The sequence below is a fragment of the Anticarsia gemmatalis genome, chromosome 28 (genome assembly GCF_050436995.1).
Source record: "Anticarsia gemmatalis isolate Benzon Research Colony breed Stoneville strain chromosome 28, ilAntGemm2 primary, whole genome shotgun sequence".
Classification (NCBI taxonomy): Eukaryota; Metazoa; Arthropoda; class Insecta; order Lepidoptera; family Erebidae; genus Anticarsia; species Anticarsia gemmatalis.
Genome location: NC_134772.1, coordinates 5,208,007 through 5,221,264, shown reverse-complemented (window position 1 = coordinate 5,221,264; position 13,258 = coordinate 5,208,007). Strand labels below are relative to the sequence as shown.

At 37.9% G+C, this 13,258-nt stretch overlaps 1 protein-coding gene across 1 annotated transcript; it reads right to left on the bottom strand.

The window, feature by feature from the left end:
• Window positions 1–560: 560 nt before the first annotated feature.
• LOC142984847 (uncharacterized) lies at window positions 561–12,536 on the bottom strand. Its single transcript, XM_076132696.1, has 13 exons — window positions 12,478–12,536; window positions 11,557–11,679; window positions 11,232–11,372; window positions 10,210–10,296; window positions 9,664–9,732; window positions 8,909–9,097; window positions 7,945–8,058; window positions 6,089–6,241; window positions 4,732–4,830; window positions 3,858–4,070; window positions 3,234–3,376; window positions 2,692–2,787; window positions 561–2,275 (listed from the first exon to the last, which is right to left on the bottom strand). The coding sequence occupies exons 2-13, from the start codon at window positions 11,579–11,581 to the stop codon at window positions 2,162–2,164; spliced, it is 1,443 nt and encodes a 480-aa protein (XP_075988811.1). The 5' UTR covers window positions 11,582–11,679; window positions 12,478–12,536; the 3' UTR covers window positions 561–2,161.
• Between the last annotated feature and the right edge of the window lie 722 nt (window positions 12,537–13,258).

Here is a 13,258-nt window from a genome sequence, read left to right as displayed (position 1 = left end):
ACATACATACAAATCGAGTTTATAATATTAAATAGATTATAATATATTATTATAATAATAATGTTTAAATAGGAAGTAATATTCGAGGTTGTTCTTGGTGCGTTACGGTTTTTTTAACAATTTATGGTGAGTACTTGGTTAAAGTGGTCGCCATACCGCTACAGCATCACGGGACCGTGAAGGTTCTATTCCTATGTAAAACAAAATTATATTCGTATAGAAATCAGCCTAGCCTTTCTTCCAAGCTATGTTGGAGTCGGCTTCCAGTCTCACCGGATGCAGCTGAATATCAGTATTTTATATGGTGCGATTGCCTCTCGGACCTCCACAACCCAGTTACCTGGGTTATAACACGATACCCCTCGGTAAGACTGGTTGTCAGACTCCCAAGCTTCTGATTACTGTTAACAACTGTAAAGATCCTTGTTAATGACAGCCGGACCAACAAGTTTGAGTCCACCACGCTGGCCAAGTGCAGGTTGGGGACTTTACATGCCCTTTTTGATTTCATTACAGGTTTAAAATAAATATCAGCTTGGGAATTAAGTACTTTATTTGGTTTATTTCATATACTAAATTATAATATTTTGCTACTTATAAATTATTTGAATACCTTAATCAATTACTTATATTAAGCGACAAAGATAATATTAAAATATTTTCTATTGAATACTAAGCATTTACAAATAAATTATATTAAAAGTTACATGAGTATTGAAATAACTAGCTTCCGTCCTCAGTTTTGTCCGCATAAAACTATTTCCCGGGATAAAAAGTCTTATGCGTAATCCAGGTTATCGGTGTACCAAATTTCTTTAAAATCCATCCAAAACTTTCTTCGTAAAAGGGTAACAAACATACATACATTGGTCCTAACGAATGCAAATCACAACCGAGTAAGCGTGGGGCCCTAAGTCTTTTTGGAAGATTTTATGATAAACCTGACCAGCGGGCTATCACGTATCTCAATTGACAACTAGTGTACGTCAGATTGATAGTCACTAATTAGTAAATTGCTGCTTTGACGTAACGTTTTAAAACAATGTACAGCATGGTGGCTTTTAAATAGTTGTCTACTGAGATACGTGATAGCCCCCCCAGCGGGCTTATCACGTAACTCAGTTGACAGCTAGTGTACGCCAAATTGATGGTCACTATACGATACATTGCTGCTTTGATGTTACGTGTTAATCAATATATTCTAAGAGAGAAAACAATGTACACCAAAGTGGCTGTCAAATGTTTGACAACTGAGATACGTAATAGCTCCCCAGGAGCCTGCAACCACAATCAAATCTTTAGCGATTTAATCACAGTTAAATAAGATTTGATGGGGCACATAGTCACTCCATCTTTTCTTCATGAATGATTGGTTACGATAAGTCCAGATAGGGGCACATACTCCTAATAATCTCAAAACATAACTAACTTTTTTTATGTGGGTGTACAACTCTTTAGTGTTATTAATAAGTCTGTCCGTCTGTCTTTATTCCAACGATCACAACCTATTATGCCCTTAACTTTATCATTTATTTAAATAAGCCTAAACGGGGCACATGCTCCTATGTTGATTTGGTACTTGACAGAAAATGTCTTTAGGATAAAATACGCTTGTAAACACATTTATGTACACGTTTAAAATAAATAAAATTTTACAATATAAATAAATAAATAAATAAATAAATATGATTGGACAACTCACACACGGTCATTTGATTCCAAACTAAGCAGAGCTTGTACTATGGTAACCAAATAACTGATAAACATACTTATATACTTCTAAATACATACTTATATAGATACATTAACATCCAGGCTCAGAACAAATACTCGTGCTCATCACACAAAGATTTGTCCCGGGTGGGATTCGAACCCACCACACGCGGCGCTCCGGTTGTGGAATATGTCCCTAAAAACGTCATCTGCCCGGGCTTATCACGTATCTCAGTTGACAGCTAGTGTACGCCAAATTGATGGTCACTATACAATACATTGCTGCTTTGATGTTACGTGTTAATCACTATATTCTAAGAGAGAAAACAATGTACACCGAAGTGGCTGCCAAATTTTTGACAACTGAGATACGTGATAGCCCCCCAGGACATGTGCCCCTAATGCCCCCTATTCTTCCTAATTCGATATTGAGTTACTTATTCTAATGTTAATTTTGGTATGAATGGTTGATAACTTCTGCGTAAGGGCATTCTTCTGTCTTCGCACGGACCCCTGTTCGTTGCAAACTTAACTCTGCATACACCACAGTGTCCGGTTTACTCTGAAAGAAGAATACGGGTATTTTTTATTATATTATCGTAGATATCCGGCCAATACAAAACTCTTGGCCTCGGAGTAAAATACAGTGGCCAGTTTTTTTCATTGGCCTTAAGGAGAGATGTTTTAAATTGGTCAGTTTGATTAAAATTGGACTAGTGGCCAATTGCAATAAAATTGACCACAGTGTCCAAAAATAGGCGAGTTGGATATAATCATGTCACTATAACTAAAATACAATTGGCACAAATATTTAAGGTAGACGGTCAATTTCAGTAAAACTGGCTAATGCGGTAGGATATCAGCCGAACCTAGAAACTGTAATTTAAATTAAATACACTTGGCTTTTAAAAAAAACCACTCAGTGGCCAATTTTAATGAAACTGGCCGTGGCCAAATTTAACAAGATAATATACTAACAATTTGCGCATAAGGTGATTCTTCTACTTTGACAGGTCGATGACCCTGTGGCAATGAGGTTAAGTCCAAGTCAGCGTACAGCACTTGTTCATTCTTCTGAAACATACAAAATGTTGCATACATCTATACTAATATTATAAAGCTGAAGAGTTTGTTTGTTTGTTTGAACGCGCTAATCTCAGGAACTACTGGTCCGATTTGAAAAATTCTCTCAGTGTTAGATAGCCCATTTATTAAGGAAGGCTATAGGCTTTATCACGCTACCAATAGGAGCAGAGTACTATAAAAAATGTTACAGAGTCCACCACGCTGGGTAAGTACGAGTTGAGGACTTTGCATACCTTCATGAACTGTACTAGAGAACTCTCAGCCCACGATGTTTTCCTTCACCGTTGGAACAAGTGATAATTATTTCTAATACACACATAACTTGGAAAAGTCATTGGTGTGTTGCCTCGTTCCGAACCTGGGAGGCGCAACTTAAACCACTAGGCTATCACTGCTCTTTTTTTATTCTTTTATGTATGTTAATAAAAACTTACATGAACATTTTCTTTGGCAATTCTAGTCGGTTTCAGCATTTTGCGTCGTTTCTTCATAGTTATAATCAGTATTAAAACTAACAATATTATAAGTAATAGAACGCCACCGCCAATGTAGTAATAAAGATTTTTATCCTCTTCAGCTGAAAAACAAAGATAAAAATACAAAATACTCAGTCTAGCCAATTATGTTGGAGTCGGCTTCCAGTCTCACCGGATGCAGCTGATGCGCTATGCAGCTATGCTACGAGGATCTATGAGCTAAGCTGTGAAACTACATATATTATAATACCAGCTTAGATATTCTTCCAAACTATGTTGGAGTCGGCTTCCAGTCTCGACGGATGCAGCTGAATATTTTACATGAAGCGACTGCCTATCGGACCTCCACAACCCAGTTACCTGGGTTATAACAGGATACCCTTCGGTAAGACTGGACTTTCAAGCTTCTTACTACTGTTAACGACTGTCAAAGATCTTTGAAAATGACAGCCGGGACCCACAATTTAACGTGTCTTTCGAAACTCGATGTGTACGAGATGGTCACCCATCCACAGAAGAAACTCGGCAAGCGTAGCTTAACTTCAGAGATTCCTCGCGGCTGTTAGAAAAAAAAAATCTTACCTTTTTGCTGATTCTTATTTAAATCCTCCTGATAAATGTACATAAATTTATCAGACACATATCGTGTGACGCGAGTATTTGTTTCACCCAAAAACTCATATTTATGATACACACAGTATATGATTAATCCATTGTAATTTTTGTCGATATTTAACCGTCCATGATCCGGCACTACTTTTACATTAGTTCCATGTTTTAAAACAACACGAATATCTGCAATTTAAACTACCGATAGAAAAATATACTGAAATAATTTTGCTATACTTAGTTTTAGGACGGGGAAAAAGTCTTTTCGCATTATATAGTATGTATGAAATTGTGATTAAATTTCTTTGGCTTCAAGAATCACAAATGAGTACACGGTTCATTAGGTTTCTTTCAGTGAGCTCGTGAGGTACCCAAATATCGAGCTTTTTGGTGTAGAGAAAAGATTTTATTACAAGTTCATACAAAATATAATACGAAAAGACTTTTTCCCCGACCTAATATTAGAAAACGGGAGGGTATGGGAACAAATATCACTAGGAGAGAGGTAGGTACCTTTTTTTGCTTCAGCGTAACCCCTCGGGGTCGCTTTTAAGGGTTCTTCTTCTTCTTATCGTATGGTTAGTGGTCAACCTAGTGTCAAAGTTGTTCAAGCCGCCCGAAGGCCTTTGACATGGCTTAACGACTGTTATCTTAGTAGACAACAGCCGGGACCGACTTTTTACGTGCCCTCCGAAGCACGGAGACGCCCAGTTCAAATACCACTATGCGGTCACCCATCTATAGAGTGACCGCGCCAAGGGTTGACCATTAACCATACGATATGAAGAAAAGGTGGGGCGAAGAGTGAGGAGTTATGGACAGTTCAGACAGAACATAGGTTACTTACCGCTATATATATTATTATTTAATTTTGGAGTGCAATTATAAGTCCTTTTATTATCATTTTGACTATAATATATTTTTTTAATATTACTGTTGTAGTTTTCTGAAACAAACAATTTTTTTTTATTTATTTATTTTTTATTTTTTTTTAATTTTTTTTATTTGTCGGATGATCGCTGGGCAAAAACAACCACTGAATGGGTCCCAGTTGACAGAAAACGACAACGCGGTAGGCCCAGAAAGAGATGGCGAGATGAGTTGGACTCTTATACTAAAGATTGGCACCAAATAGCTTTAGACAGAGATAGATGGAAAGAGGGAAGGGAGGCCTTTGCCCTGCAGTGGGACAATATGGGCTGATAATAAATAATAATAAATATTTATTAGCAGGCATGCAGTTGTATACAACTGGTTAATGCCTGTATCCTGGTAATTCAGTATGATGTAATAATTCATTAAACAAATTATATATAAAAAATCTGAGTGGTTTAAGATAGTGGTTTATGGGGGTTCATACAGTCAGCTCCAAAAGTAGCTGATCATACTCAATCTTTTGAAACCCTATATACTAAAGTGTGCACATTATTCCATGGTAAAATTGCCATTGATTGAAATGTTTAATTCTAACTCATTCTACCTGATTTTGATCAGTTATTTATTAAAGTTACGTAACACAGAGGTTTTGAAAATATGAAGTTTGTTCAGCTACTTTTGGAGCTGACTGTAAAAGGAGCAACACCAATGACTTTTCCAAGTTATGTGTGTATTAGAAATTATTATCACTTGTTCCAACAGTGAAGGAAAACATCGTGATGTTACTTATTGGAGGTCCCCAAACAATAAACGTGTTTTATTCGAATATTTTTGGGTACAGAACCTCCGGCGCGAGTCCGACTCGCACTTGGCCGATTTTTTATTATTTATGATAACCGAGTGATTCAAGTTGGCACCTCCCACGCAAGTGGTCGCAGGTTGGAATCCGAGGCAACACACCAATGACTTTTCGAAGTCATGTGTGTATTAGAAATTATTATCACTTGTCCTAACGGTGAAGGAAAACATCTTGAGGAAACATTGCACGCCTAAAATTTGTTTAATACATTTATTGAGGGCATGCAAAGTCCCCAACCTGCACTAGGCCAGCGTGGTGGACTCAAGGCCTAACCCCTCGTTTGGGAGGAGACCCTTGCCCTGCAATGGGACATTATATCCATAATAATAATAAATTTAACCCAAGGGCAAGGGTCTCCTCCCGTAATGAGGTAGGGGTTAGGCCTGGAGTCCACCACGCTGGCCAAGTGCAGATTGGGGACATAGGTTGGGGTAATGAGACATTAATGGTTTTAAAAGTAAGTACTTACGAGTATGAGTCTTCACAGTTATATTATAATACGATCTGTATCCACTTGGTAATTCTGCACATTCCAAAGTTGTATCATTGTCAATATCTTCCAAAGGGCTGAGCACATACGTATAGGTACCGAGTTCAACCCGTTTTTCGAGTAAAGTTTCGTCTGCAAATTAAAAAAATATTTGTCTGTTAACCTCCGTGGCGCAGTGGTTAAGGTCGCCACGTCGCTGCCGTTGCATCGCGAGAACATTCGAATCTTACACGGAACAATTATTTGTGCGATCCACAAATAGTTTCGAGTCTGGTTGTACTTTGTGTCTGTTATTTGTATGTTTGTAAACGGCCCCGTCAGTCTTATACATAACGAGTTCCTCCCTGTTTCGGAAGGCACGTTAAATAATGGGTCCCGACTGTCATTTTCAAAGATCTTTGACAGTCGTTAACAGTAGTCAGAAGCTTGAAAGTCTGACAACCAGTCTTACCGAAGGGTATCGTGTTATAACTCAGGTAACGGGCTTGTGGAGGTTAGTTGGCAGTCGCTTCATGTAAAACACTGGTATTCAGCTGCATCCGGTAAGACTGGAAGCCGACTCCAACATAGTTTGGAAGAATGGTGTTGCGGCTTAATGCCTTACTGGAAGAAACCTACTATACAGCGATCAGCGGTTAGTTGCTATAAATATTTAACTAGGCGTTATCGTATTAATGCGACGCCATATTGGCTCCATCATTCCATTACCGACATTGTTAGGTATACGCATCGATTTAAATTAAATATTTTTTATATGTAACTAGCTGACCCGCGCAACTTCGCTTGCGTCCAATAAGAGAGAATGGGTCAAGATTTTCGCCGTTTTTGTTACATTTTTTACTGGTACTCTGCTCCTTTTGGTCGTAGCGTGATGATATATAGCCTATGTCCTTTCTCGGGTATCAAAGTATCTCCATACCAAATTTCATGCAAATATATAAAGACAGACAGACAGACAGAGTTACTTTCGCATTTATAATATTATTATGGATATGTAATTGGACTTTGATTAGTCCCAGTGTTTACGCAAAATATACAAATGGCTAAGCTGATATCCACACTGCATACTAATATTATAAATGTGGAAATAACTCTGTCTGTCTGTTACTCAATCACGCCTAAACTACTGAACCAATTTGCATGAAATTTGGTATGGAGATATTTTGACACCCGAGAAAGGACATAGGCTACTTTTTACCCCGGGAAAATGACGCATTCTCATGGGAAAATTCAAGTGGCTGACGACGTTGCGGGTAAAAGCTAGTAATATTATAATTTCATAGCTTTACTATTCTATTCTCGCTGCATAGCTGCATAGCACATCTCTGGTAATCATAACTTTTAAACTCTCGCGTTGCATGTTTAATCTTTCTATCTATCTTCTATCTATCTATCTATACTAATAAAACTGAAGAGTTTGTTTGTTTGTTTGTTTGTTTGTTTGTTTGAACGCGCTAATCTCAGGAACTACTGGTCCGATTTGAAAAATTCTTTCAGTGTTAGATAGCCCATTTATCGAGGAAGGCTATAGGCTATATAACATCACGCTACAGTCATTAGGAGCGGAGTAGCAACGAAAAATGTTACAAAAACGGGGAAAATTTTGACCCATTCTCTTAGGTGACGCAAGCGAAGTTGCGCGGGTCAGCTAGTGTATAATAGAATACGGGAATTAACGCGAACACGCATTTTACCTTAAAATGCCTAACGTTTCGGCGCAGGTTGCACTCGCCGTGGTCGCAGGCGAGTTAGCCTGTTAAGATGCGTGTTCGCGTTAATTCCCGTATTCTATTATACATTAAACATCTCTGGTAGATAGACACCATCATACTTACTATTAGAATTTAACCAGTGTTTCATCTTTCCTTGTTGTCCTGAAGATATAGTGCAGTTAAAGATTGCCTGAGATCCTGCCTCGTGGTATGGGAACTCATATTTAGTTACACGGCCTGAAATAAAAGAAAACATACTTAAAACTAGATGTATGTATGAAGCAATAAACTTTTTACATACATACGTATACATACATTTTTTTTTAATCATTTATTCAAGTTTAACAATAAAATTTAGGTTTTCACAAAAAATCGCCAAACTGCATAACAGTTTGTTGGCGAGATGTTGTAGGTTCGATTCCCACACGGGACAATTAATTGTGCGATCCACAAATAATTATTTTGGTTCTGCTTGTACTTTGTGTCCGTTGTTTGTATGTTTGTAAAGTCCCCGCGACACAAGAGCAATTCTAAATACGGGTCTTTTTTAAAGGAAAAGAGAAAGAGAATGTGGCAAAAAAGAATTTATACATACATACAAACATACATAAAACAGTACAAAATTAAAGGTTACGGAATCTTATTTATTTGGAGACGACGCTTGAGAGCCACATCAGTCAGATCTGGATGTAATGTCGGTGCAATTTGATCAAAACATCGGATAAACAAATAAGGTATCCTTTTTGGTTTAAAGTGTTGCCTTGTGTTCGAACCTGCGACCTACGTGGGAGGTATCAACTCATACCACTCGGCTATCACTAAGTCATTAAAGATAATATAATAATAGGTCAGGGAAAAAGTCTTTTCGCATTATAGTATGTATGAACTTGTAACAAAATCTTTTCTCTACACAAAAAAACTCGATATTTGGGTACCTCACGAGCTCACTAAAAGAAACCTAATGAACCGTGTAGTCATTTGTGATTCTTGAAGCCAAAGAGATTTTATTACAAGTTCATACATACTATAATGCGAAAAGACTTTTTCCCCGACCTAATAATATATAATGTAAATATGGGTATTTTACCTCTGGCTAGTTTGAGCGTTGGACTAGTCTTTATAGGCTGCAGTGTAGGCTGTGATAGAGGTGGTGGGGTAGGTGGTGGGATAGGTGGTGGGATAGGTGGTGGGATATGTGGTGGGATAGGTGGTGGGATAGTTGGATTAGGTGCTGGCCATGGGTCAGGCTGCGGTTTCGACTCGTAATTCCCGTATCCTACAACAAGATAAAAATATAGTCAGGGTTGCAAATACGAAAGTTTGTGAGCATGTATCTATGTATGTATGTATGGATGTTTGTTACTCTTCCACGCAAATACTACTGAACCGATTACGATGACATTTGGTATATCGGTAGCTAAAGACCCAGAATAACACATAGGCTACTTTTTATCCCGGAGTTCCCGAGGGATCGGGATTTACACGGGAAGGGTTTCCACGCGGACTAAGTCGCGGGCGGCCTCTAGTAGATGTAGAAACTCTTCAGTTACTGACTGACTGATGGGCAACGCTTACTCGCAATTACTGAGTGTAGAATGTTGAAATTTGGTATGAAAATTCCTTAGAAAGTGTATGATAGAATTAAAAAATATTTAACTGTTGGATAGCCTATTTATTGAGGAAGGCTATAGGCTATATATCATCACGCTACGACTAACAGAAGCAGAGTAAAAGTAAAAAATGTTACAAAAACGGGGAAAATTTTGATTCACTTTCACGCAAGCGAAATTGCGCAGGTCAGCTAGTATTTAGATAAAAGCAAATCTAGCCTACCGTTATAACCTTTTTGTTCTCCTTCGTCTGGAAAATATATGTTAGAATTATCAGGCGTCTTAATTGTCTGACCTCGACCTGCAAAGAAATTTTACATCATCAGTCTAACCTTTCTCCCAACTATGTTGGAGTCGGCTTCCAGTCTCACCGGATGCAGCTGAATATTATATTTTACAGCGAGCGACTGCCTGTATAAACAGTGATAGCCGAGTGGTATAAGTTGACACCTCCCAAGCAAGTGGTTGCAGGTTCGAACCCGAGGCAACACACCAATGACTTTCCGAAGTTATATTCTTGTATGCCTAAAATTGTTTAATACATTTACTGAACCCGCACTTAGCCAGCCTGGTGGACTCAAAGCCTTACTCTTCCCTCATTACGGGAGAGCCTTGCCCTGCAGTGGGACAGTAATGGGTTAAAAAATACCGTACCTTCACAATTCAGGTAACTAGGTTATAAACACGTTACTCCTGGTTAGGTTACCGACTGTCAAAGATCTTTGAAAATGACAGCCGAGACCCTCATTTTAACGTGTCTGAATGTAAGTATACTTACTTGCAAAATCCACTTGAATAGTGCACTTGAATTTTGTGTTTTGGGTTAAACAACTCTTTGCAAAATTATCATCGGTGTGACTTGTATCTAAAACGAAAAAATCTATATAAATAAAAATCATCAGCCTAGCCTTTCTTCCAAACTATGTTGGAGTCGGCTTCCAGTCTCACCGGATGCAGCTGAATACCAGTGTTTTACATGGAGCGACTGCCTATCGGACCTCCACAACCCAGTTACCTAGGTTATAACACCGTTTCCTTTGGTAAGGCTGGCTGTCAAACTTTCAAGCTTCTGACTGCTGTTAACGACTGTCAAAAGATCTTTGAAAATTACAGACGGGACCCAGAATTCTACGTGCTTTCCGAAACACGGAGGAACTCGATATGACTCGATATTAATACATGAGGCAAAAACTATGGACCCCTTTTTACGAAAAACGTGCGGACGCAGAAGTATGAAATTTGGCACACTTACAGTTTATGTGTAGGAGTAGTGCAGAACGCTAATATTTTTTAATAATAATGCTTCTAAATGTATAATAGAATACGGGAATTAACGCGAGCACGCATTTTACCTTAAAATGCCTTTTAAGGTAAAATGCGTGTTCGCGTTAATTCCCGTATTCTATTATACATTAAACATGCAACGCGAGAGTTTAAAAGTTATGAATGCTTCTAAAGTAGATTAAATCAATAAATAAAACATTACACACTGCCACTCATTTGACATTTGTCTATATACATAGAGTACCGTCTTGTATATATACTGAGATCTTACTGAGTGTCATAAATTTTGATATTCAATCCATACAAATATTATAAATGCGAAAGTAACTCTGTCTGCCTGTCTGCTACTCAATCACGCCTAAACCATACCAAATTTCATGCGAATTGGTTCAGTAGTTTAGGTGTGATTGAGTAACAGACAGACAGACAGACAGAGTTACTTTTGCATTTATAATATTAGTATGGATAACCTGGATTATACATAAGATTGTATTTTTTGATATGTAGAATAATTACCTGTTATTAATATCACGAGTTGGTCTACACCAATCGTCTTCCCACCGCGCAATAATGTTATATACAAAAAATTCTGGCCATTTTCACGTCGAAGAATCGGTATAGTTTCAGTAGATAACTGAGCCGAATTTCCCCTTGCCACTGAAAAAAACATCTTATAGTTAATGTTGACGGCTGTTGAACGATAAAGAGTTTTGTTTCTTTCACTCCTTAGCGAAATGAAAAAGAGAAAACATATTATAGTAGTTTTTTAACTAAAATAGGTTTATAGTGTGTTTATGAATAAGAGGGTATGATTATAACGAAGTTTATAGTAAGTACTTACATTGTCCTCTATGTAAGACAAACATTTCGGCTTCAGGTGGTTCATGTAGTAGTTGAATATTAGCATTATTATCATGCAATGTATCATAGTCTTTAGCCGTTATTTGCAACGGTGCGGAAACACCTGAAAAGTAATTAAAGTAATTAATCCCACCTAAAACATATCATACCTAAAAGAGCAGTGATAGCCGAGTGGTTTAAGTTGGCACCTCCCACGCAAGTGGTCGCAGGTTCGAATCCGAGGCAGCACACCAATGACTTTTCGAAGTTATGTGTGTATTAGAAATAATTGTCACTTGCTCTAACGGTGAAGGAAAACATCGTGAGGAAACCTTGCATGCCTAAAATTTGTTTAATACATTTATTGAAGGCATGCAAAGTCCCCAACCCGCACTTGGCCAGCGTGGTGGACTCAAGGCCTAACCCCTTCCTCTCGTTTGGGAGGAGACCCTTGCCCTGCAGTGGGACAGATATGGGTTATTAAAAAAAGAAAAAAAAAAACATATCATGTAAAATGTTGCCTGCCTATCCATCTGTCGTATGGATTAGTGGTCAACCTAGTGCCAAAGTTGTTCAAGCCGCCCGAAAGGTCTTTTACATGGCTTAACGACTGTTATCTTAATTGACAACAACAGGGACCGACTATTTACGTGCCCTCCGAAGCACGGAGACGTTAACTTCAAATACCACTATGCGGTCACCCATTTATAGAATGACCGCGTCAATGGTTGCTTAACCCACAGATCGTTTACCAACCGGTGAGCGCAACTGGCTATGGGTGTCAGGAAATAATCAGCCTGGATCTGGCAACCCTAACTTGGAAAGCGTGGTGGACACAAGGGCTAACCTCACTCTTATCGTGAGACCCTTGCCCAGCAGTGGGACTATCATGGGTTAAAAGCAAAACAAAGAAAATACTCACTCAGTTCCAGTGATGAAACAGAATTGAAGAACAATAGGAATAAATACTTATTCACAATATTTTTTAAACTCATTACTTCAAATTGTTACGGCTAATCAAATAAAATTGTTTGAACAAGTCACTGCAACAAATTTTCGTTATTTCCCTAAAATTTCATCCTCATATCCCGGTTTCCTTATCATGGGATCACTCTTGGAACATCAAACAATAAAATAATAATTCAATTGATAGTATTAGGTCGGGGAAAAAGTCTTTTCGCATTATAGTATGTATGAACTTGTATAAAATATTTTCTCTACACAAAAAAGCTCGATATTTGGGTACCTCACGAGCTCACTGAAGGAAACCTAATGAACCGTGTACTCGTTTGTGATTCTTGAAGCCAAAGAGATTTTATTACAAGTTCATATATACTATAATGCGAAAAGACTTTTTCCCCGACCTTACATTAATGCGTGAAGCAAAGATGTTGGGCCCCTTTTTACGAAAAATGCGCGGCCGCAGAAGTCTGAAATTTGGCACACTTACAGTTTATGTATAGGAGGAGTGCAGGACGCTAATATTTTGTAATAATATTGCTTATAAAATACATTTAATCAATAAATAAAATATTACACTTCCATGCATTTGACATTTCAATTTACCATTTTATATGTTTACTGAATGTCATACATTTTGATATTAAGTAACTTATATTATTAACTAGCTGATCCGCGCAACTTCGCTTGCGTCACATAAGAGAGAATGGGTCATAATTTTCTCCGTTTTTGAAACATTTTTT

Coding starts and splice junctions, on each gene's coding strand:
- LOC142984847 (XM_076132696.1), bottom strand. CDS start 11,581: ATGTTTGTCTTACATAGAGGACAAT. Junction 9,733..10,209: donor TATTCAAGTGGATTTTGCAA/GTAAGTATACTT, acceptor ATTTCTTTGCAG/GTCGAGGTCAGACAATTAAG. Junction 4,071..4,731: donor AAATAATAATATATATAGCG/GTAAGTAACCTA, acceptor TTTAAATTGCAG/ATATTCGTGTTGTTTTAAAA.